The sequence below is a fragment of the Agrilus planipennis genome, unplaced genomic scaffold (assembly GCF_000699045.2).
Source record: "Agrilus planipennis isolate EAB-ADULT unplaced genomic scaffold, Apla_2.0 scaffold3, whole genome shotgun sequence".
NCBI classification, from domain to species: Eukaryota; Metazoa; Arthropoda; class Insecta; order Coleoptera; family Buprestidae; genus Agrilus; species Agrilus planipennis.
In genome coordinates, this window is record NW_020442460.1 from 87,680 (window position 1) to 112,624 (window position 24,945).

At 36.5% G+C, this 24,945-nt stretch overlaps 1 protein-coding gene across 4 annotated transcripts in view; it reads right to left on the reverse strand.

The window, feature by feature from the left end:
* The window catches only part of LOC108737835, a 133,468-nt gene that overhangs the window by 65,089 nt on the left and 43,434 nt on the right, over window positions 1-24,945 (reverse strand). Inside the window, exons 1-3 of one of the 4 annotated variants that reach the window (XM_018470954.2) lie at window positions 23,750-24,005; window positions 6,366-6,489; window positions 2,822-2,968 (exon numbers count right to left, since the gene is read on the reverse strand). In XM_018470954.2, coding sequence (XP_018326456.1) covers window positions 2,822-2,968; window positions 6,366-6,468 — 250 coding nt within the window. In that variant the 5' untranslated portion in view covers window positions 6,469-6,489; window positions 23,750-24,005. Of the gene's footprint in view, window positions 1-2,821; window positions 2,969-6,365; window positions 6,490-8,211; window positions 8,339-17,727; window positions 17,747-23,749; window positions 24,006-24,945 lie in introns of those variants that run through there. The other 3 variants (XM_018470956.1, XM_018470955.2, XM_018470953.2) reach the window with 3 other exon arrangements.

A 24,945-nucleotide genomic window follows, 5' to 3' on the forward strand; every position in this document is an offset into this window, starting at 1 on the left:
TCATCATCATAAGATCGTCAGTCTTAAGACTGGTTGGACACGCACCACCACCCTTCCTATCCTGAGCTAATCTTTGCATTTCCCTAAAGCTAAAACAACCCACATCCTTAACTATTTGCGAACAGTAATCTAATCTAGGTCTACCTCTACTCCTCGTAACTTCTGTTTCTTCCTCTTATATGTCTCTGACTAAACTTTCATGCTTAAAAAGGTGTCCTACCAACCTATCGCTTTAGCAACATCTGCCCGAATAAGAAGACACAACTGCAAAATTGTTGAAACGTCAAAAATCTCAATATTGTTAAATACCAAGCAAAGGCAACCAGTCGCTCTTTAATAGCATTAAGTATGTTATTCATTTCAATATCGTCAAGTTTCAAACTTACGACCATATTGCATGCCAGATTCACTAGAGACCATATTGCAAGGACAGGCTGCACTCTTTATAGTAGGTCAGTTTAATTAGTTATACTGTATGATATATGTATATGCATTTCAATTTCAATATCTTTTGATATAGGGCGGGTTATCTGTAGCATACTTTATTAGGGAATTTAAAACTATAAATGCTATGTTAAGAAGTTTTATAAAACAGAGAAAGAAGGCGTTCAAATGTTTAAATGCACAACCAAAGAAGAATAAACAATTTCGAGCATAGTATAACTATTGTATATAGTAGAAATTGGTATTGGTATATCTCTAAAATGCAAGCTTAAGCCTCTTATCATCTTATCTTGTCCCTGGATTACAATTAGTATAAAAGCTCTCATAATTAGGCATTCTCTTGAAGTCGTTTGGACGGAGTACGCAATGTCGGCATGAATTAGTACATCTACGTCTTAAGTATATGCTATACGAAGTTTCATACTTAATTATAAAACAAAGTTTTTATTTCGTTTTCTTCATCATCATAAGATAGTCAGTCATAAGACTAAGATTTAAGATTAAGATTTAAATTCGAATTCAAAGACATAAAATATGCATAGTATGTGTAACGGCATAACGACATAGGTATTCATTACGTTCTAAACGTTTATCAACTTTAAATTCAGTAAATATCAAGGGTGAACAACCTATCAACCTTCAGGGCTTTTAAACGTACCCATCTTACCGAGGGTGAGAAGCTATTTCGATTTTAAATCGCAATCTCCAACGAGGCAGAGAATAAGACGGAAATTATTAAGATAAGAAGATTAACTTTATATTCGAAAAACTCGTCACTCATAGACAGGTTCAAAAAAATGCACAACGATTTTAATTATAACGAGAATTTTAGAGCAAACCGTTTAGCAACAATAAAAAAAATCCTATAGATTAGTGAAGGTAAATATGCTATTTCAATTTTTATGTTCCATACAATGAAGTAATCTTGTCAAATTGTTATCTCTTTAAGTAACAGGTCAATTGAAAATTCCCCGGCCTAAAATAGTAAAACACATTTTTTTTGCAAAATTCGTTTTTTTTATTCAACATAATTCCCTTCAAGGGTGATTATAGCGATCCTCCAACTTTTCGATACCATTTTTGTAGTACGATTTGTCCTTTGCTTCAAAATAGGCCTCAGTTTCGGCGATCACCTCTTCATTCGATGAAAATTTTTTCCCAACGAGCATTCTTTTGAGATCTGAGAACAGGAAGTAGTCGCTGGGGGCCAGATCTGGAGAATACGGTGGATGCGGAAGCAATTCGAAGCCCAATTCATGAATTTTTGCCATCGTTTTCACTGACTTGTGAGACGGTGCATTGTCTTGGTGAAGCAGGACTTTCTTTTTCTGCAAATGCGGTCGTTTCTCGGCGATTTCGTCCTTCAAACGGTCCAATAACGCTATGTAATAGTCGCTGTTGATGGTCCTTCCTTTTTCAAGGTAGTCAATGAAAATTATTCCACGCGCATCCCAAAATACAGACGCCATAACCTTGCCAGCCGACTGTTGCGTTTTTGCACGCTTTGGAGCGGGTTCATCGTGTGCAGTCCACTCCGATGACTGTCGATTGGACTTCGGAGTGAAATGATGGAGCCATGTTTCATCCATTGTCACATATCGACGCAAAAACTCGGGTTTATTACGCGTGATCATCTTCAAACACTGCTCTGAATCATCAACTCGTCGTTGTTTTTGGTCAAAAGTGAGCTCGCGCGGCACCCACTTTGCACAGAGCTTTCTCATACCCAAATATTCGTGAATGATGTGATGTATACGTTCCGTTGATATCTGTAGAGTGTCTGCTATTTCATTCAATTTCAATTTACGGTCATTCAAAATCATTTTGTGGATTTTTTTAATGTTTTCGTCCGTAACAGCCTCTTTTGGGCGTCCACTGCGTTCACCGTCTTCGGTGCTCATTTCACCACGTCTAAACTTAGCATACCAATCCTTGATGGTTGATTTTCCTGGGGCAGTGTCCGGAAATTCGTTATCAAGCCAAGTTTTTGCTTCAACTGTATTTTTTCCCTTCAAAAAGCAATATTTTATCAACACGCGAAATTCCTTTTTATCCATTTTTTTCACAATAACAAAAGTTGCTTCACTAAAAATGCTATAATTCACAAACTAATGATCCGACAGCCGTCAAATTTATAGACGCGTTTTTTGAAGGTTAGGACTAACTGAAAATCATATGGATTTAGTTCTAGTGCCGCCATCTATGTGTCAGGCCGGGGACTTTTCAATTGACCCTAGTATATTAAGTGGTTAGGTAATTCTTCCCCATTAATAACAATTTACCTGAATGTCGGAAAAGGCTGTACGAGTAGAGCACGACATTCGATTTGAAATATTGTTACAATCTGCAGCTAAATAATTAGATAGAAAGTACTAACCTTTATGAGATGTATGGAACGGTGCACCTGAAGATGGCGAGATAGAACTTGATGCAAAGCGTCCTATCGTACTCGAATGCGAATAAAGGGCACCTCCGAATCCAGGACCACCCGGAAAAAGGGAGTACACCCCGTATCGACTTAAACCTGTAAAGCATAAAAAATTCTCTTTGTGATTAAATTCCTAACACGAAATTTAACAGACTGTTTAAACTTAGTCAGGTATGAACCTCAACTCCAACAATAACCGATCATCCAACCCCTTTAATCTCTTTCAGTTCAAGGTAAACTTCTTCTGTACATTGCGGAAGTGTCTGTGATAATCTCTCCTGAATCATTTGCCTTTCAATGTGCTTCTAATGCTGTGGTGCTAAGTGTACGGATTTAGGATTAGACTCCGGCCTAGGAAGCCAAAATTTGAAGGGTGACTAAGAATTTCTACAATTTTCTCAGAAATAACTTAATTTTAATTCACAACCTAAGCCTCTTGCTCTAGGTCGTAAGTAAATATAAATTAAGACATAAAGGATAAATATTCTATGATCGATGCGTTTTGTCCAACGCCGAGACTTTTGTTTTTCCGAAATAAATTAGTTCCTTCTTATGGCCGCTTTCATTCCTTTGATATTTTAAGCAGTAGCATAGTTATAGTTTAGCCTAACCAGTCATATGACTGACGACCTTATGACGGTGATAACGATGATATCCATTTCCTTATCATCATCATCAAGTCGTCAGTCCGAAAACTGGTTAGAATGCACTTCATTATTTCCTATCCGGAGCCATTTCCCTAAAGTTAGAACTACTCACGTTCCTAACTATTTATGAGTAGAACCTCTGCTTATTTTTACATTCATTTATGTCCCTAATGTCTCTAACTGACCCTTCATGTCTCTCTGATATGCTTTCTCTCCTTTTTCTTATCTACTTCCTTAGCACTTTTCTTTTTCTAATACTCTTTCTAATAGTTCTTCATTTCTAACCTTTGTTTATCCACTATATTTTCATCACCAGCCTATTAACACTATATTTCTTTGTCGTCACTGACTACGTTTCGAACGCTTACAGAGCCGTCCTCCAAATATACACCATTTGCAATCATTACGTTACTCCAAATTGTATTATTTCCTTATTTTTGTTGAGGTGACAACCGGTTGGTTAAGACAAGAAAATTATTTTCCAATTTTGAGATTCCTAATTGCTTTCCATTCATTTTCGATGTTTAGTCTTTCCATTACGATTCCTATTCAATGACATTTTGGAATCAACAGCAACTGATGAGCGAGTATCATTTGAAAGCTTTGCCTAATGGAAGCTGTTCCACTGTTAATTTTTGAAATTTAGTGTTGAGGATTCAACCAGCTGGTGAAGACAAGAAAATTAATTTCCAATTTTAAGACTGCTGATTCCCTTCTAGCATAGTTCCATTCATTTTCGATATTTAGTCTTCTCATTATGATTCAATTCAATGATATTTTAGAATCACTAACTACTGATGAGCGATAATCATTTACAAGCTTCGGCTAATGAAAAATGTTCCGTGAATTTTTGAAATTTAGTGTTGGGGAGACGACCATTTAGTTAAGACAAGAGAATTAATTTCCACTTTTGATATTCTTGATTGATTTCTAGCAATTTGCCACTCATTTTCGATATTTAGTCTACCCATTACGATTCCAATTCAATGACATTTTAAAATCACCAACTACTGATGAACGAGAATCATTTAGCCACTTCGCCCAATGGAAGACGTTCCACTGTGAATTTTTGAATTGATCCACCATTATTATTAGTGAGTAAGTAATCTTATCTGGTGATGGATAAAGAAAAAGTACTTGCACACCTTACTAGGTACGCACCGTATACCACCACGTCGTTTTTTAACGAAAGCTCATCACGTATAAAATTGCAGTCTGGCAGTGACTCCGAAACACGTGCTACGATATAAATTATTTAAAAGATACTTTGCTTCTACTCTTACTGCCTCCAAATAACTAACTACCTTCTGCCACTGAAGTCGACAATTGGTTTTTTGTACCTTGCTTAACCGCTACGTATGCCCGCGTAGGATACATACTCTACATAATGTAGTCATATATACCATACACCTCCTACATGTATGTATTCGTTCTAAAAATAGCCAAAATGTCAACTTCATGGATGGCGGTTTTTATGAACCAACGGGTATGAATGGAAGTGCATGGATTCATCGTTTCAACTATACAATAAATAAATTAAGAAGCGCAAAACTATATCAATGCAGAATATACTGTTGGGGTACACCTCCTAACACTCATAAATGCACATAGCCTTTCTGTGCTCATACAGAGCCAGATAATTTGCTATAAATTTATCAAGTAATTGTTAAGAGTCGAAATTGGAGTGATGGGCAAATATTCCATTTCTCTCCTTTAGCATAGGTAACTTCCTCTTCCTACTTTTATAATTTGAGTCGATTATGAAGTTATTTCAATGCTCAATTTTTAGTTTTATACCAATGCTAGAATACGATACGCTTCAAACTAAAAAATTTCTATAGAATCTCTTGAGGAAACGTTCCACAATTAGGAAAATCCTTAGGGTATGACGCATAGGTAGGGGAGACCGGGGATGGTTGACTAGTTTTTTACTGAATAGTTCATATTTTTTGTGTTTTAATGACTATAGACAAGAAAAGCATGTTATTTGATAGAAAATCTATTAACCTAATAAAAATATGTAATATTTAGTTGTTAGTTTAGTATAATAGTGATGATTTAATGCATTTTACAAAATATTAAATCTTAGTCAATCTACCTCTGGCCCGGGGTAGGTAGACCATATGCCCGGGGTAAGTTGACTCATGTACCAGTAAGAGTCAAATCATGAGAAGGAGGAAAATAATTAAACATTTTTTTAATATAATTGAACCTTTTGTTAAAAAATAAACTGGCTAAAGTTTCCTCTTCTAGATTAGTAAAAATTTGTCAATTTTTTATATATTCCACTGGGTCCAGGGTTAATTCTGCTCTCGTCAATTTCGGATTTTGTTCTAATTTTTCTTTTAATTTGGCCACGTAACGATTTAAAAGTCCAATAAAAAGTTAATTTATGTGTTGTTTTCAACTACATATTTCATTGGGGTTGATTGAATAATTATTCAACCAGCCCCGAAAAAACTTGGTCTACCAACCCCAGACGCCATTTTTAATTTTGATCGCATGGCTAGCCTACACTGCCGTTGACTTGAAAAATAAGATATGAAATATGATAAATGTGCCCTCATTCAATGCTAGGACTAATTGATATGAAAAACATGTCAGTGATCGAAAACAACGCACGACCGCGATGTGACGCTTCAGACAACTGAGCGGGACGCGAAATGTAATGCTTGGTTATGATCAGATGTCATAGTTCATACACTGTCGAAGAGTTTTCGGTAGTTAGTCTACCTACCCCTATAGTCAACTATCCCCGGTCTCCCCTATATCAGTAAGTCAATATAGCCATTGAAAATGAACTACATATCTAAAGAAAAAATAAGAAAATTAATTAATTCACTCACCATCACTGGCGAAGGTGTTGGCAGATGGAGCTGGGGCCGGCGCTAAAGGCCAAAGGCCCCTCTGATGGGACGTTGCCCCGGGCCCGGCTGGACTGCCCAGCATTACCTAACCCACGACTCCCAACTGGAAAAAAGAAATCTATAATTAGGTAAAAGAAATTTACGAATTTTTGCATACAGATGTTGATATACCAAAAACTATTAGACAGAAAAAGGAGTTTGCAAAAACGAATGGGAACCCGTTCCTTTCTTCAGGATATGAGGTTCTAGGGATGTATCTACTTTTAGATTTAGACTTAATTACAAAGTTCACCAATAAAATGTGGAATCACTCGGGGGCTGCATGTAAATTTCTTAGCGCAGTTTGGAGAAAGGGAGTCTGTCCTGACTAAGGTCTTCTAACGTAGAAAGAGGAGAGAGTACCGAGTTGTTCTTTAGCGTTGTGACACAACCAAGTTTGTTTAGAAATTATTTATTATTGAAAATTAAAAATCGTTCGTTTCTGAATTCTGTGTCCAAAACTTTTACAATGCATGCGTTAGGAATGGAAAGAAGGGGCGGGGGGTCAGACCAAGCAATGGGGCCCCTTTATGTCGTTAATGGGGGGGGAGGTCAAACACTGATGAATTCTGGTTAGCGTAATCTATGGAAAGCCCCTAGGACAGAGCCGGGCAAACTTTAACTTCGCAGGAGCCGCTACATGAGGTTAGTTTGAGTCACTCCATACCCCTCAATGAGTACGAGAGAGTAAGCAGTAATGAATAATTTTGTTTTGTCTTTTTCTTCTCCCTTCCACTCCCATATCAAGCCCCCTCATCCCGTAGACGAGCGAAGCAACTCTCGCAACTTAAATAATACCTACGAAAATTTTTGTTAGTACGTTCGCAAAACTATTGGGTTTGGCTATGGAAGAGGGGACTCATCTACGAAATGGAAGGGATAAGAAAAGGAAAGAATCATCTCACTCGCACTCGCAGGATCAACTTGGTTAACCTTGAGGAGCACTCGGGATGCAAAAGATCCGAGTTTGCCCGGCTCTGCCCTAGGAGGTCGCAAGTGTATCAGCTGTAAACTTGGACTTTAACTACAGGTTTTGAATATTAAATATTCCACTTTCTTATCTAACATACTTTAGCAACTCCTTATTAAAATAAATAACACGAAAAGCTTCTTAATTAAAATCCCTGTACATGAATATATGAGTGGTAAGCTCAAGAGCAATCACTACAGTTTGATAGGTTGTTTTAAGCCAGTTATCACTCTCAGTAATGATTATGCATTGGGTGTTTATTACTTTTTGATCGGTCCACGTCACATTACGAATGTATAACCGGTTCATACTTTACATATACCGAGTTATGACAAGTTGGTGGAGGATATTAAGTAAGTAGTTTAAATTCATGGTTTCGACTGCTTGCTTACGATGTAAATACGAGAAAATTAATCTCCTCAAGATTTACATGAAACGCGGTTTTGGTCTCGTCGTTCCTGCTTGGCTCAATTTATTTTCTCGAAACGAATTACTTTTAACTGCTTACGGGCTGCAATTAAAATGATAAATAAAGGATATCCGGATAGAGTGGATGCGACACTTCCAATTACTGAATTCGTCCTGATGACAAAAAAAAAATAATAGGCTTATAAAAGCTTGCGTTTATGCGTCTAATACTTTACTGAAATTGAATCTTGTTGATATGATGTGAAATACAACACAAACACAAATTCTTTTTATTGTCCGAGAATTCGCAAACAACAACTTCAACACGTAGGTATCTAAAATTTCATGAAATATACTTAAAGATATTGAAATTTCCACCAAATTTCGAAATGAGTTGCAGATAAATACCTAAGATGAAAATGAGATAGGAGTGACCAATAGGATAGGCACCTCTATCCGTTCCACAGAAGGGTCTTAACAGTGTCCAACTATGTACAATGAACCACATAAATAATAATTTTATAAGATCGAAATGATTGAAGCCGTGAACTAGAACAGGAAAACTAGCTAATCGTAAAGCTCTTACAGCACCATATGAAACTGGCGTTCCAACTAAAACCAAGTGAGCGGGTCGGGCGTCGGACTACAGGCAAGGCACGTTGTTAAAGAGGCGGTTCTGCGGGGAGAAATAAAAGCATGCGTTGGGCGGTAGTGGTGGGAGAAGCGGAACAGAAACTAGACCCTGAGGGGCCCGCAGGTCGACACGACAGCCCGCGCGCTCAACCGTACGGCGCGGCGCGGTAGGAGATTCTTGTACAGTTTGGGTCTGTATGTAGTGAGAGAAGAGAATTCGTAATAAAGTTCCAGTTGGCGTGGGACGTACAAGTAATAGTAAAAACGATAATAAAGGGACTTACTGCTGGGCTTCATGCTCTGTACGGTAAATAACTGAGCTGGTTTTGATATTTCGTCCCACGGAAACAGTTTGAATTATGGTTACATTTATTATGGTGTGTTTTGGTCAATATCCAGACATAGAAAATAATAGGCAGAACACAAGGGTGGAAATTAACGAATGAGGAATTGAGGCAAAAACAAACTGTGTCAGTCACAAGATTCGATGACTGTCAGAATCTTGTAACTGACACATCAATCATAACACATTTACAGAAAAAGGCTTACAAATGTGCTGCACTTTAGTATTTAAAGTAATGCTCGCCAGGAGGTGTGTTATTTCGTTAGAAAGCTTATGAGTAGAGGATCATAAACATCAAATTAAAAGGAACCAACCTAGTCCATGTTCGATGCCATTTGTAACTAGAGCAAGCTCTTATCTTTATCATATAGCATCAGTTACAGTTACTACGATAAATAATCAGTCAGCTCTAATTCTAAGATCTACAGCTCTTCATAACAGGCGCTCATCCCTGTTGTGAGTTATGATAAAACTGCAAGGTCAAAATTGCTACTCTAGCTTGATCGTGTGCTTACTCATGGACTTTTCTGCGAGATATGATTGGTTAAGTACTGCCCCAAATACTAAAGTCCTGCCAAAAAATTTTTAGAAATCGAAAACGAAATTCCAGTGGGAGGTGTTGAAAACGGGTGATGCTTTTCAAAACTCTTCAATTACGTTTTCTTAACTATCTGGTAGCAGATGGTAATCCCAGGGTACTTTATCATTCCAAAGAGGAATTACAAGCTTTGAACCTATTTCCTTACTGTCTTCACGAAGTCTTTTTAGGTAATAAAAACAAATGTTTTCTTTTTAAGAAGAAATACGTAACTTTCGTTATATTTATCAGCAAGATTTACTATAAGGTCGTCCAGTTCTTTTAATTTTCCAACTGGTTTTAATTTTTCTTTTTTCTTAATACTTTAAAAAATGTCATCATAATAAGGCTTACAATTAGTGCATTACAGTATTGACTTTCAAATGTTAACGCTCATTGTTTCAATGTTCTGTCCAAGAAAACGTCGATTTTCAGCACAATCAACAATGCTCATATTGCAATCCAATCATATGAATACTGCACATTTCGGTGAAAAATATATCATTCTTTATCAAGTACCTGATAAGAAAATAACCGTATAACATCAACTTCGATCTAATCTTAAATACATAGATGTTTTAAGCTTACGTTTCAATGTACAAACGTTTTAATCTGACAACGTTGACAATTCAAACTTATCACATCTTTATAAACTGGAGTTACAATTTTGTCAAATGTTGTCCTTTTTTTTACTTGATAACATTCTGATCATCCACACTATTTCTTCGATATTATTATTATACCTACCTGGGATTCAGGATTGTGGACATCCAAATGGTAATTACCGCAGAAAAGCAACGGCAAATTTTAAACGATTGTTTCCGGGGAATTACCAAATTCCTTAAGCCCTATCGTCCACTTAATTGAAGAGAGTGGATATCAATTTTAACAAGAAATTTAATGTCTGCGACCGGTTAAAGAAAAATCCGTTTGAAAAGGAGTAAGGCATTAATAAAATCATATTTATTTTACTCGCCCTGTAGGAAACGTCCGATGGGAAGGGATGAAATTGTTTTTATTTAAAACTTGGCCAATAAATTTACTAATTTACTGTTTCAAAGTTAAAGTAAATCAATAGTTCCATCAGTTGCTAAGACATTTTGGAAGAATAATACCTATGAATGATACGCAGCTAGTTGATGTTCATGAAAATCCTACATTGTTCATGTACGTACTTATAAACCTGTTCCTTTTAGCGTTACCCTCATCGTACGAATCGTCGAGAGGGATGTTGTTAGAACAGAATGAATAGACAAATTAGATGATGCTTTACACTACTCGTAAATATCCTTCTTATAGGACTATTGAATACGACCATCTGTTTGATCGCTGATAGTGTTTCTCATTGAACGTATGATATCCCATTTGGAAATGGAGAGAACCTACTTATCTTTATTCATAGTGAATGTGGCTATGACATAACATATATATATATATATATATATTTTATTGTATTACCTACCTACCACCAGTTTTTATCCACGGCTTCACTTTATAAATATTATTAACATCTAAAAACTAACTGCACTGCATATTCTCATTGGGACTTAATTTGGCTTCGACGATAACCGTGAGTTAAATCTTGACCCCCTCAAAGTCAATCTTCTTTAATTCCATTAATTATTTCTTCCTAATAAAGTTAAATCCATTGTGCTACGAAGATAGCTTTTGGAGTTTCTCGTATTTTGTTATTTTATCAGTCAAAAGTAAACAGGAGAACATAGTAATGCATTTATTTGTTGTATCCTCAGATTTAAATCCCTGCAGTAGTCTAAAAAGGATTGCTTATACATTCATCCGCTCGTTAATGTCTACGAGATGTAAAAACACACCAATTAGCTAGATACAGTTTATCAATTCGTTTAAATTCGCGGCTACATGTTAGTAAATAAGGGTATAGAGGAGAGCGATGTGGATTCCCGAAGAAGTTAACTTTAAAAAACCTTTTAGGGTGTTTCATTCCCACCAGTCAGTAATGCTGGTGGGCCGGACAGTCCCTCCGGACTATGCCGGAAGACCCCTTCAGCCTCCTTTAAGGAATCGTGGGAATAAGTGGGTGGTGGTTCGGGAGAGAAAGATGAGACGGACGAAATGAAGACAGAAGAGAATGAAAGATTATCTGTGGAATATTACTGCCCCAGCATTTGCCTAAGTGATCCAGGGAAACCACAGAAAAACTTGGACCAAGGAAGATGGACCCGGAATCGAAACTATGCCGCTTGGATCCGAAGTAATGCTCAGAGCTCAGAACTGTCTAATGCGATATAGTTTAATAATACATATAAAGGCTTTCTACCATGCTGCAAACTGCCTTAACATTTGGGAGTATGCCGGTTCAATTTTGGGTTCATCTGAGCTGGTTCAAATTTCTCCGTGGTTCTTTAGGCAAATAACAGGACACTAACATATTCCACAGATAATCTTTCAATTCCCTTCTGTCTTCATTTCGTCCGTCTCATCTTTCTCACTCCAGCCACCATGCACCCACTCCCACGACTCCCTAAAAGGTTTACAAGAGGACCTCTCGCCCTACCTTCTGGCGTTAGTAGTAGTAGGTAGTGAGTGGGTGGGTGGAAATAAAACTGTAGTTCACTGTATCTGAAGGTCTAGGTAGGGACATATTAGAACCAGAAGTAGGAGTGAAGATGACTACAGGTAGATCTAGATTAGAGTAGAGTACTATTCACAAATATAACCCCAGGATAATGAAGATGATCATGACACTGCATTTGGTATGCACCTCACTCAATCACCACCAATTAGGATTAGGAACTGAAAGTGATAATGTATAATACTATTCGCTTTAGATTGTAACAATTCCCGATGTTACTACTCATCGCATTTCATTTCGCGTTTAGTTTGACGCTTTTGAAATCTAGCACTGCTCTTCTAAACGCCTATCCAGAATTATAATCAACGATTTAGCTACTCGAATCAGCTGCGACATTGACATCACATTACAAATTCTCTTTGGAACTTTCAAGTACTCACAGGGGTTATCTTGTCATTCAAGGAATAGTATTAAGTAAAGACCCTTCAACTCAACCAACAACAGTTTGAAGCTTTGTAAGCAAAAGAAGAGATAGAGGAGCAGAGTTGATATTTTTCAGAGTTCTAACATTTCATTACGTGACTTGTGCATTCTAAGAACATTCTCCGTCTCCTTCCGACCTTATTAGTCGCATATAACACAGCGCTCTATTCTAGATAAGATCCGTTCTCCGTACATTTCCCATTTGTAAACAAAACGTGAACTTATCGTCTTCGTGCATACAACACCAGAAACCAACTGAATCTCTTGTCTCTTTCCTCTTTCACAGGCTGTTGCTGGATCGCCCTCTTCTTTCTCGTCCATCATTCCAACCAGTTCTTTTCGACTCTGTCTCGTTCATTCAATTTCGCTCTTTCTCTCTCTCGATCGCTTCCCATTCCGGTCCGTCGATCCCAGTTGCTTATTCAGCCGAGTATTGGACAGATGATGACACATTCTAGTTTAAAGGAGATCTCTCGGAATCGACCGCTTCGTTTCGACCAACATGTAGTTCCCCTTTAGCTTACGACCGGCGAGACACGTGGTCGCTCTTCTACACATGCGACGGACGCGGAATGTTGCAAGAATACATACGCGATTTGGATAGAGAAACGGAGAAATTTGAAATTCTCAGTGCCTGATGGGCTTTAATCGAAAACAGACATTTGTTTTGGACACTTTAATCAGCATTTCGCGACGAGACAACAGCAAACGTGATAACGACGACATCGAAAACTGAACAAGTTACGTAAAATGGGATGTTTTGGAAACAATACGTGTTAACAGATTGTACTAATTGTAAAACGAATGCCAAACAATATTCCAAACTCATTTTGTCGTCACTTTTGGCAAACATTTCTCCACCTTGCCTTTGAAGAGAGTGGAGGAGTTCGCTTTAAGCCATGAATAGGTTAAAAATTTACTCATCGCCCAACCTCTACCCATTCAGAAGATTTTACGCTCATTCCTGTAAAATAGGTTTTAAATAGCGATAGACTCATTTGGGTAAAAACGTATTGAAATAATAAAGTAAATTGAAGGAATAATGGTCAAAACCCAATTAGTATTAGTATATGAATAGTAATATCTAGCTTAACAATACTCATAATTGGTTCCTAGGGGACATACTTTATAATGGTGTGACCATCGTAGACATACCGTGACGTTTCTGAATATCTATCCTTCTGTTGGTAATGCGAATTGTTACAACTATCTCCACGGTTAACATCCCTTTCTGCAATTAGCTGACTATAAAGACGTCTAATTAAAGAATGGAACCAATTAACGCGTCAACTTTCGATATCCAGAAAGTTGTCGTTTAGTTAGAATTTTTAATTAAAAATCAACAATATTTTGATGTGTTGAATGTGAGGTAATAGATACATTATGCGAGTGGATGTGGCTGAACGCCCGCCGACGAATAATTATGTTAAATTAGGTTATGGTATGGATAGAAATGTCATGGTTAGATACAATATATACACTATCGACAATGGTACTATCCCTTTAAATTTGAACGGGTTTTACTAGTTCTTCAATAAGAGCTTGGAAGCTTCCTTATACATAGGTGTTGAATCGTTTAATTGTATTTCAAATTACATTTATTCAATATACGTAATTTTCATTTGGTTTCGCAATTATTTTTAACAACTCCACGGGTATACCAGCGCAATACAGACTTTAATCGAAAACAAATATTTGTTTTAGACATTCTAATCTGTGTTTGTCAATGAGAGAGAAAACTAACGAAGTCTCTAACTGAGATATTACGTAACGCAATATAATAAGGGATGTTTTTGAAACAATACAGCGGTGGAGGTATATTTATATACTCTTAGAAAACAATTTACATACATAGACGAACATACTTTTAAATCCAAAATCGAATGGGTTGAATTATCCGACCACCAACCGAATCTTAAAACACTATACGCCACTAATACGCCAAGTATCACATCCAAATCATAACCGTTCCATCTCTACTAAATAGACAAAATATATTCTCCCCCTATAATTAATAAGGCTGACAAATAGAGTCGAACAAATGACAAAAGCGCTTAGCGTTAATTAGTGTGGACCCAGCTTTATTGAAAAAAGAAAACACGGGTGAGGAACCTTTTTCATCAGCAAACATAACGATAGGATGATTAATACAAAATAACCATTTTAAGGACGCAAAAGAAATATTTGATGACCAATCTTAAATTTTAATCCCTCCGTATAAAACAATGAACACCCTTCCATTAAGTGCTTTCTTACTGCTGTCTCTCCTCTTCAGCAAAGTTCTCTTTGCACCAAACGTTCTAAAAATAAATTCTAAGGTAACAGTCTGGTGTGTTTACTGTCAAGTTAGTTGCCAAGTCCTTACTAAATAATATTCCTTTATGGTTAATATTTAAAAATTCGTTAAACAAATAGGTTCCTGAAGATATCAATCCAATGACAACTGGATCATTAAATATTTGGGTTAATTAGAAGTAAGAATATAGGGTTACGAATATTACTGTAATAAATATGGTAGAGGTAATTTAGAATCTCATGAACCTTGGTACTCCCCGTCCGCGTCCGCTACAATTCTTAGCTGACATCTCTTTTCTGTGTTTACAATATTCCTTACAACGTCTATCGTGGGTAAAAATAACCTTTCTATGACAACGGATCTGTCTCGAATGGTATAGCTTCAGAAGTTATAACCACTCATCATAAAGTCGTCAGTTCTAAGACTTGTTGGATACGCACCTCCACTCTTTCCTATCCTGAGCTAATCTTTGCATTTCCCTAAAACAACCCACATGCTTAACTATTTGCGAACAGTACCTGCTACCTCTACCCCTCCTAACTCCCGTTTCTGCCTCTAATATGTCTCTGACTAGACCTTCATGCCTGAGAAGGTGTCCTACCAACCTATCTCGCCTATTTCTTATTGACTTCCATAGAGCCCTTTGGTCTCCTATTCTTTCCAATACCTCTTCATTTCTAACCTTCTCTATCCACGGTATGATCATCATTCGCCCGTAACACCACATTTCGAACACTTCTAACCTTTTCTTTTCCGCAGCGCCTACCTGAACAATTCTTTTCGAATTTCTAAATTAACCATTCGCGAGCATAGGAGTGACTTCTTTTTATTGAAGGCGGTTCGACCCTGTGTTTTACTCCTTCCGTCCTGACTTTCTAGATATCGAAAATGGGTAATTTCTCGTTTCCTATCTTTATATTCGCTCTTTCCCTACGTTTTCTCCCTTTGCATACCAGTATTTTAGTTTTACTTTTATTTATTTTCATACAGTACTGTTTTGTCAATACCGCTTCTATTTTATTTAAAGCTATCTCTAACTCCTCCTTGTTAGACGCTAATAATGGTATATACCTGCCAGGAAAAAAAATTTACACTCTGCTGTATGAATTACAACATTTGTTATTAATAATGTAAATCATTTACACTAGCATCTTACATATTATTAATAAGAATAACTTTCAAAAAATTTTTTTTTGGTGGAATTTAACAGATCCACTTATAACCGATTGTGGAGCTTTTCTAATAAGAAAACAGACCGTATGATATAGAAATTGAAACGAACAGACACCGTTTTACCTATTACGATTAAAAAGCTTCACCAGAAAGCTTTAACCTTGTATATGTATGTATGTATTTCCTCTGTTAATCAATGTCAATGATAGAAAAGCAAAGAACGTTCATTATTTAGAAGCTGCTGGCTGCTGTCTCAGAACCTATGATTAACGAAACAGTATTGGTTTTGACGAGGGTAATGGAAAACGGATTCTAATTTGGTTGAGGCACTTTTTTTGCCAAGACGTAAAATCTATCTCAAGTATCCTGGCGTGCACAATGCCGTTTGGCGTCAAGGCAGGCCCTGTTTCTCTTCTAAATCAGCGTGATGTCTCCTCAACGTTGCCGTGCTGGCGTGCAGAAGGCGACCTTGTTATTAAGCAGCTTGTTCGTAGCGTATTCTCAATACAGGCCTTTAATTTGCATCAGTATTTCTTAGAACTTATTTAGATTTACAGTTTTCTGAAATAGTTACTCGTACTTTATTTGTAATAGTTGATTTTCTAGGCATTTGATGAAACGTAAAATGTGGAATGAAAAACACTTGGAGGCTGAATATAAATTACATAGAGCAAAATTCAGAAATTTTCTGATATGAAATAGGTATTGTTGGTTAGAAAGTCTGCAAAGGACCATCTACAAATCTTCCATAAAAAATATTAACAAAAAATAGGAGATCGTTCGACAAAGTCCATAAGGATATCGATTGTGTAAGTTAGGGTGGATCCGGATAGGTCACTGAGATTATTTACCCAAGGAAATTTCACGTTCTAGCCGAGCAGTGGTGAAAAATATCATGCGATATAAGGGAAGAAAAACATGTGGTCCAAGACATTCTTTATTTTTCCTGCGGAGCCGCGTAGTATACATGGGCGTAACGAGACTTTTTCCTAGGGGAGCAGAATAGTTGTAAATTTATATACGTTTAATGTGTTTGGTTTCTCTGTTTTTAAACTTTCTAAGGATATTGTGACTCATTAGGGCCTTTTCCAGGCGTGGACAAATGATCTTGCTCGGGGACATTGTCCTCCCTTGTCCCTTCCTATCTACGCCTATATGGTAATATACGAATTATATCACTGAACTCAGGCATTTTGAGTTATGTAACATTACCTATATACTTGTGGTTTTACATACTGTCATTAACTGAGTGATATGGCCTAAGGTTAATCCATTTCTGAGCTTTTGGAAGGGCATCCATTCTATTCCGGGCCTGGTTCTGATCCAAATTTTCCAGTGGTTCCCTTAGATCACTTGCTAAATGCTGAGGCACTAATACTCCATAGATAATGTTTCACTCTCATCGGTCTTCATTTCGTTCGTCTCATCTTGCACCTCATTCCCCCAACTCCTACAAGGAGGCTGAAGAGGAACTAGGATCATCTGTCCCACCCTTCAGTGTAGCCCGGAGGGGCTTTTCGACTCTAAGCATTAGTATCATTTTTGCGGAAGTCAAGGCGTCTTGGGTTAGATGGAACTTAATATCTGCAACGTTGAGATCCATGCAAAAAAGCTGGACTACGTCGCTGTCTTCATGTTAATGATTGAGTGTAGTGATCATACTAGCATACTAAACAATGAATGAACGCTATAGTTCCGCTTTCAAATCGTTAACTTTTAAGTGGAAATGCATTTATTATGTACGTCCTTGAAATTATCCGTTATATGTTGTATGTTTACGTCGGCGGTAAAACATACATACATACATATATGTATTGTAAAACGTTATACACAAACCTTTTATTAATAATGATTATTATTATATATACCTATTATTCATCGCTATCATCGAACGAAAACAAACAGTGTTGAGTCAGTGTGGACGCGCACTACTCGTATGAATCTGTGAAAACCACTTTCACTTTTGAGTTCCGAGAATCGCGTTTAATTTTATAGCCAAAGTACGTGTTTATTTTCTTTCGCGATACATCGTATCTATCGAGCCACGCTCAATCTCTCAAAGTTCAAATTTTATACCACTGCATCATCATCATAAGGTCGTCAGTCCTAAGACTGGTTGGACAAACATCTCCACTCTTTCCTATCCTGAGCTAATCTTCGCTATCCCTAAAACTAGAACAACCCACATCCTTAACTATTTGCAAGCTAATCTAATGTAGGTCTACCCGTTTCTGCCTCTAATATGCCTCTGACTCCGACCTACCTCGTCTATTTCTTATTGACTTCCAGAGTTCTCTGTTCTCCTATTCCTTCCAATACCTCTTCATTTCTAACCTTCTCTATCCATGGTATCCTCATCATTCGTCTCTAGCACCACATTTCGAACGCTTCTAACCTTTTCTTTCCCGCCGCACCCACTGTCCATGTTTCGCACCCGTACAGCGCCACGTTTCAAACATTCACCTTTAACAATCTTTTTCGAATTTCTAAATCAACGTTCGCAAGCATAGAAGTGACTTATTTTTACCACTGCGGATGACGAATAATGAGCAGTATGTTGTAGACATGGTGCAATTTACACCCCGCGCGTTGGTGGCGCAGTTCTTGTAGGTTGTAGTTGTTATCGTTAAAATGGCGAAGTAATCACTTAGCCGTACCGAAAAATCAAAAAAGAGAAACGTAGAAAAGAAAGAACTACTTCATCACACTAAACATTTGTCGGAGTTGCCGAGGCGATGCAGTAGCATTTCCATCCATTTCATTCAATAAATGTCAGACAGATGACGTATGCGGGTAGACCTTTTTAATACTTGTTTGGTATTGAGAGGTAGCGTGTTTGAGCAACTTTTTGTTCTCTGATGTTTCTCTTTGTAAGACTGAGTAGAAAATTTTGGACAAGATACCTACATAAACAGCAGTATGTTCGTTGTGATAGCGCAGCTGACGCTTAGTGTGTCCACTGGACATTCACAATAAAACAAAGTGGACAATGGTCAATTTTCCTCCATATTCCATAGAGGATGATGAAGAAGTATCCGCAGCGTTGGCAAATATCTGGTTAAGGCAATAAGCTTTCAGAAACGGAAGCTCTGTGGCGCCTTGCAGTTACTCAACGAACTAAAAAGAGATGATTTATATGGATGTAGAATGGCTATTGGGTCAACTTACTCCCAGAACTAAAAAGCAGGAAACGAGTTAAAGACAAGCTATTTCAAGTTGCATCATCTATTTCCTTCGTGTTAATAATCCGCATTTTTGTTCCACCGTGTGGCCCATTTTCTTACGTAGTTTACCAGTCACAAAAATTGAAACAGTCGACGTTTGTTATTAAAACATTTAGTAACTTTTAGGAACTTTGTGAAGAAGTAATAGCAATGCGAAAGCTCCTTGATGTTTCTATCTTTATAATCACAGACATGAATATAGGGACGAAACAGAAACTAGCAGTTCGAAGACTGTGCCTAGATTCTATTGGTTAGCCATATTGCACACGCGAAGTACGTCAATTGCAGTTTCTGACGACCAGCAGCCCGGGAGACACAACATATAAAATGGATGAGTCGCATAAAGCTAAAAAAAGGGGGAACCCAAATGAAAATACTGTTGTGTTTGGATAATCCGAAGAAACGGTTCTTATAACTTCATCGGATTACCTAAACATTTGGATTAGAACGAAGTAGTAGTTTCATGAGAATAATTTAACTAGAGGTAGTTATTTATTTAATCGTACGTAACGTAGAAACATATTAGAGGCAGAAACGGGAGTTAGGAGGGGTAGAGATAGGACTAGATTAGATAGTGGATGGTTATAATTTTAGGGAAATGCGAAGATTAGTTCCAGATAGAAAAGAGTGGAGGTGCGTATCCAACCAGTCTTAGGACTGACGACCTTATGACGACACAAGTCCCGCTGCACACTTCGCATTACTGAGGACAGAATTCGGATTATGAAAATCTATAGAAATTATATTGTTCTTATTGCAGACTTCTCTGGATTATCCAAACATTTCTGCATTATATTTAAAGAAATAAAGTTTGTTTGATTCCTTAAATGTAGATATATTTTGGATTTTCAAAATTAATTTTTCATTTCTCAATACCAAATAGAACTTTTATTATATTATGAAAAGCTGTTGCTCTTGATCTATATTATCTACATTTTATGAGAAAAAAGCATAGTCTTTTTAACTAAGTGCTGTCATATACCAAAACTGGACTCGTTAAGAAAATTTTGAATGAAATCTATAACGAAAATCAGCACAGTTGTAAATTTACGTTATAAACGGCGGAAGTCGTTGTATACATTTTTGAAGTTGTTTTCTATGTTCAAAGTGGAACAGTTGGACAATTTTCAAATAAATGAGACTGTTAATCTTCTTCATATGTTTATTTATAGACTAGCAAATTTATTGAGTGCTACAGCACCAACACGATTCAGTTCTATCAAATTAAAAATATCTTCCAACTCTGAAAAAAAGCACCGCTTATGTTCTATCAACATTAATGTGACTATACTAATACCAAAATGTCTACTTTTAACTAACAAAAAATAAAATTTTTTTCTGCAAAGGAAGAAACAGTAAGGAAAGAGTGAATATAAAGATAACAGACGAGAAATTAGAAGAAGTCGCTAATATTCGGTATCTAAGTGGTCAAATAATTCAGGAAGGAATACTGTTAAAGGTACACGGTTCGAAATGTGGACTTGGGCGCGAAGGAAAGAAAAGGTTATAGGAAATGTGATGTTACATACGGATGATGGGATACCGTGGATAGAGAAGGTTAGAAATGAAGAGATATTAGAAAGAGTAAGAGAACAGAGGTCTCTATGGAAGTCAATAAGAAATACGTGAGATATATTGGTAGAAAACCCTCTCAAGCATAAAGGGTTAGTTAGAGACACAAATTAGAAGCAAAAAGAGGGGTAGAGGTTGATCTAGACTAGATACACATAACCAGTAAGAGGGGTAGATGTTGATCTAGACTACACTATTATTCACAAACGGTTAAAATGTAGGTTGGTCGAGTTTGAGATTGAGAAAATTAGCTCAAAATAGAAAAAGAAATGGAGGTCGTCTCCAGACAGTCCTTGGGCTGAAGGCCTTGTGTTGATGAAAGGCGAAACGTGGAGTAAACATAGTATATCTATATACAAGTGTTTTTCCCTTCATCTAGCTTTCATTTTTATAGAAACTTCAAATCTAATACTGGAACAGGATAAACAGGCAAAAATCACAAGTTTTGGAGAACTGAATTATTACGTAGGAACGTTTAAGGGCACGGGGAGTTCCCTAATTTTTCTGGCAGAGAGTTGTTGAAAATAATATTCTGCAAATCATTATATTACTACTAATAGATAATTGTATTCTTGTAACTGCAAAGCCCACGAAACATCGGCACAAGGTAAAATTCACACAACAATGACCCGAAAAGATCAATAATAACGCAATGGCTTACTCTTTTAAAATTTGCGACTTTCATATTATTTATTGCAGTCTTATTTATCGCGTTCGGGTAAATATCTGTTTATGTTAATATTAGAAATCGGTTGTGTAATGTAATCGTTCGAGGATTGATTTATAACGATTTAACACAGTCGTTACGTTTGCATTTTCATTTAGAACCGAGAAGATCAACAAAATCCATTACGTTCCGATAACAAACGACCGGACAATCCTTATCGAGTTGTTTGTGCATATCGTTAAAATTATCTGGCACAACTTGGAGGCTGTAAGAATGTCATTAACTGTAAGGAAGAGTAGCCTGTATTAATTTATTCGACACAAAATACTTGAACGTTGACGATACGTCGGGTGACCAATTAATTTCCCGCCAACATTTGTAATATTTGTCCTGAGAGAGCTGTGAAACTGTAAAATCCAAAATTTTTCTATACCCAGAATACTAACCTAATTATATTACCTTCCAATATTAATAAAAACTAGAAAAAGTCCCCGATTTTCGATATCTTTACGAATCAAATAATTCAGGATGAAAAAGCCGTAGAGACTAGAGACAGAAAACAAAGAAAAGTGGAGGTTTGAGTCGCTTTTAGCAGATGGATCACTTCTGTACTCGCAAACGGTTGTCCCATTCGAAAATTCCAAAAGGATTGTTAAAAGCATATGTTTGGAACGGTGAGCGCGACGCGGCGGACAAAAAAAGAAGCACCCGAGATGTGATGTTACAGCAGGATGATGAAAATGAAAATACAATGGATAGAAAAGGTTAAAAATGAAGAGGCACTGAAGAGAGTAGATGAACGAACGAACGGTGCTGTTGTGGAAATCAATAAAGAAAAGGATAGGAACATATCTTATGTATACCGATGGGGACCATTTTTACCATTATAGAGGTCGCATACATGTATAAATTAGACAGTAATGAAGAAGATTGCATATGTTATTATACCTACAAATGCGACTTTTGAATTATTACAGTTTTTGTATATTTTACTCAATTCCAAATGACTTTAAACTATGAAAGACTTCTAAACCTGAAGCATTACAGTATCGTTACTGATGTTATGCTCAATCGATATCAACACGTTATTTATACTTAATTCTATCACTTTGCAAATTGTGACCTCTGTTTTGAAATATTAATTATTACAGGAGCTAGCTTTCACGAAGGCCGCACAAGAAACTATCGGAGACCGCATGCGGCCTCCACTATAATGATGAATAATTAATTTAGGAAAATCATTAGATTTCAGCTTCAATGTATTGTTATAAACGCAAGAAGTATATTAATAATACAGAGGATGGTCAATCAAACATTATATATGGAAGCTGGAAAATGAGAGAAATGTATGGAAGGAACTAGAAAACTTAACTAAAGATATTGACAAACAAAGAAGGAGAGAGAAAATGAGAAACATGAAATTCGCTCAAGAGTACAAGATATTATGGAAAGAAGGAGAAGAAAAACCTCATTATTTGAAAGATGAAGGAGTAAAGAGAAAAAACCACCTACAATTAACTGCAAGATTCAGATTGGGAAGCGAAAATAGAGCGTCAAGGTATTGGGAGGAAGAAGAAAAGAAATTATGCAGATTATGTAAAAAGGAGCCAGAGACGCTTGAACATATTTTTGAGCGATGTGGGGAAACGGGAAGTTGCACCTTCACTCTTTCCTATATTGAGTTAATCTTCTATTTCTGTAAAACTAAAACATCACGCAACCTTAACTATCATCATCATCATCATCATAAGATCGTCAGTTCTAAGACTGGTTGGACACTCTTTGCTATCCTGAGCTAAGAAGAAGAAAAGAAATTATGCAGATTATGTAAAAAGGAGCCAGAGACGCTTGAACATATTTTTGAGCGATGTGGGGAAACGGGAAGTTGCACCTTCACTCTTTCCTATATTGAGTTAATCTTCTATTTCTGTAAAACTAAAACATCACGCAACCTTAACTATCATCATCATCATCATCATCATCATCATAAGATCGTCAGTTCTAAGACTGGTTGGACACTCTTTGCTATCCTGAGCTAAGAAGAAGAAAAGAAATTATGCAGATTATGTAAAAAGGAGCCAGAGACGCTTGAACATATTTTTGAGCGATGTGGGGAAACGGGAAGTTCTGCGAAAAGCTGGAAAGCTCAACTGGAAGGAGTGAACAACATGAAAAGGATGAGAGAAATCTTGTGGAAGAGAAAAATAGCAGGAGAAGAAAATTAATAAAAATGGAAAGAAAGGATGGTCTAAATAAGATGAGAAAAATATGAATAAGGAGGTAAATATCAGAAAAACGAGAAAGTAGAAAAGAGAAAATAAGTAAATGTAAATGTAACTGCACCTTGTATACATAAAACGTAATGTTTTTAATAAAGCTATCTATCAATCTATATTAATAATAGATTATGCAACATTTGATACTTACATTTTTGTTAGTGAAGATTTCGAATGCTAATATCTTAAAAAGTACAAACGAAATTAATGATACCCCCCCTATACTCTTTATTACCCGCCGCTCCCGATGTTAACCACTCCGTCGTCCTCTGTACACAACATGCCCAAGGGATTCGCGTAATTCTCTAACTAATCTCCACAAACCGAAGTTTACTTAGATGAGGCCCTAACGCAAACTTTACGTAATATTCGAATTTATGTCCGGTACTCCACTCGCCGCCTTGGGCATGGTTCTGAACAGACTGACTCCACATTTACAGATAAAATTAACGTTATACAAATAAATACTTCAAAAGGATTACAAACGCTTAGCTATAAATTGAACTTGATAAACGGTAAGTATCAAACATAGACTATTATAAAAAAAAAAAAAAATGAGATAACACAATACGTGCATTGGTATTTTGCGACCCATCTTCCAAAATTTTTGACTCGATGTATTCCGTTGAAGAAGAATTTACTGTTCAAGTTTGTCAAAGTTTCCTATATTTTGTGATACGTATTATCTTCCAAAAGAAATTGTATCCAAATGGGTTTTCGACGCTGAATCCAAATTTGACATCTAATATGCTCTATTACAATATCTTTAATCCTTAAAGACCACTGTCAAGGTCTGGACCAAGGAAAATTTTTTGAAAATAAGTACTTAAGCTATTTAAAAAATATTTTTAAATCACATATATATAAATGTAGACGTTATATGAATAGGTATATAAACCTTGTTTAAATTCATTTCGAGTTGGTCCTAGCAGACCACTGCGATTTCCAAGTAAAAAAAATTAGTAATCAAAAAATTAAATAAAATTACATTAGATTAGTATTATGACGAGTGGATTTTCAGTAGTTAACTATTACACGGTTTGCCTTTTTATTGCCTTTATCATGAGAAAAAACCTAATTGTGTACTAGTCCATGTTCGAGAACACAATGTTCAAACGATTAATCAAAAGTCAGCATCATCATCCGGAAACCAAACAAAGTCGTAGACCAATTAATTGGCTATTCTTTCAGATCTACTCTGAAGCCTAACAGAATCTCAGAAACGAAACTAATTAACAAAAACGTTATTTTTAAAAACAATAATAAAATCTACAATTAAATCAAAAAGTCTAGATTTGAATTAAAAGTAGAAATTATTATTACAAAGTGTTGTCAATATTAGCGACT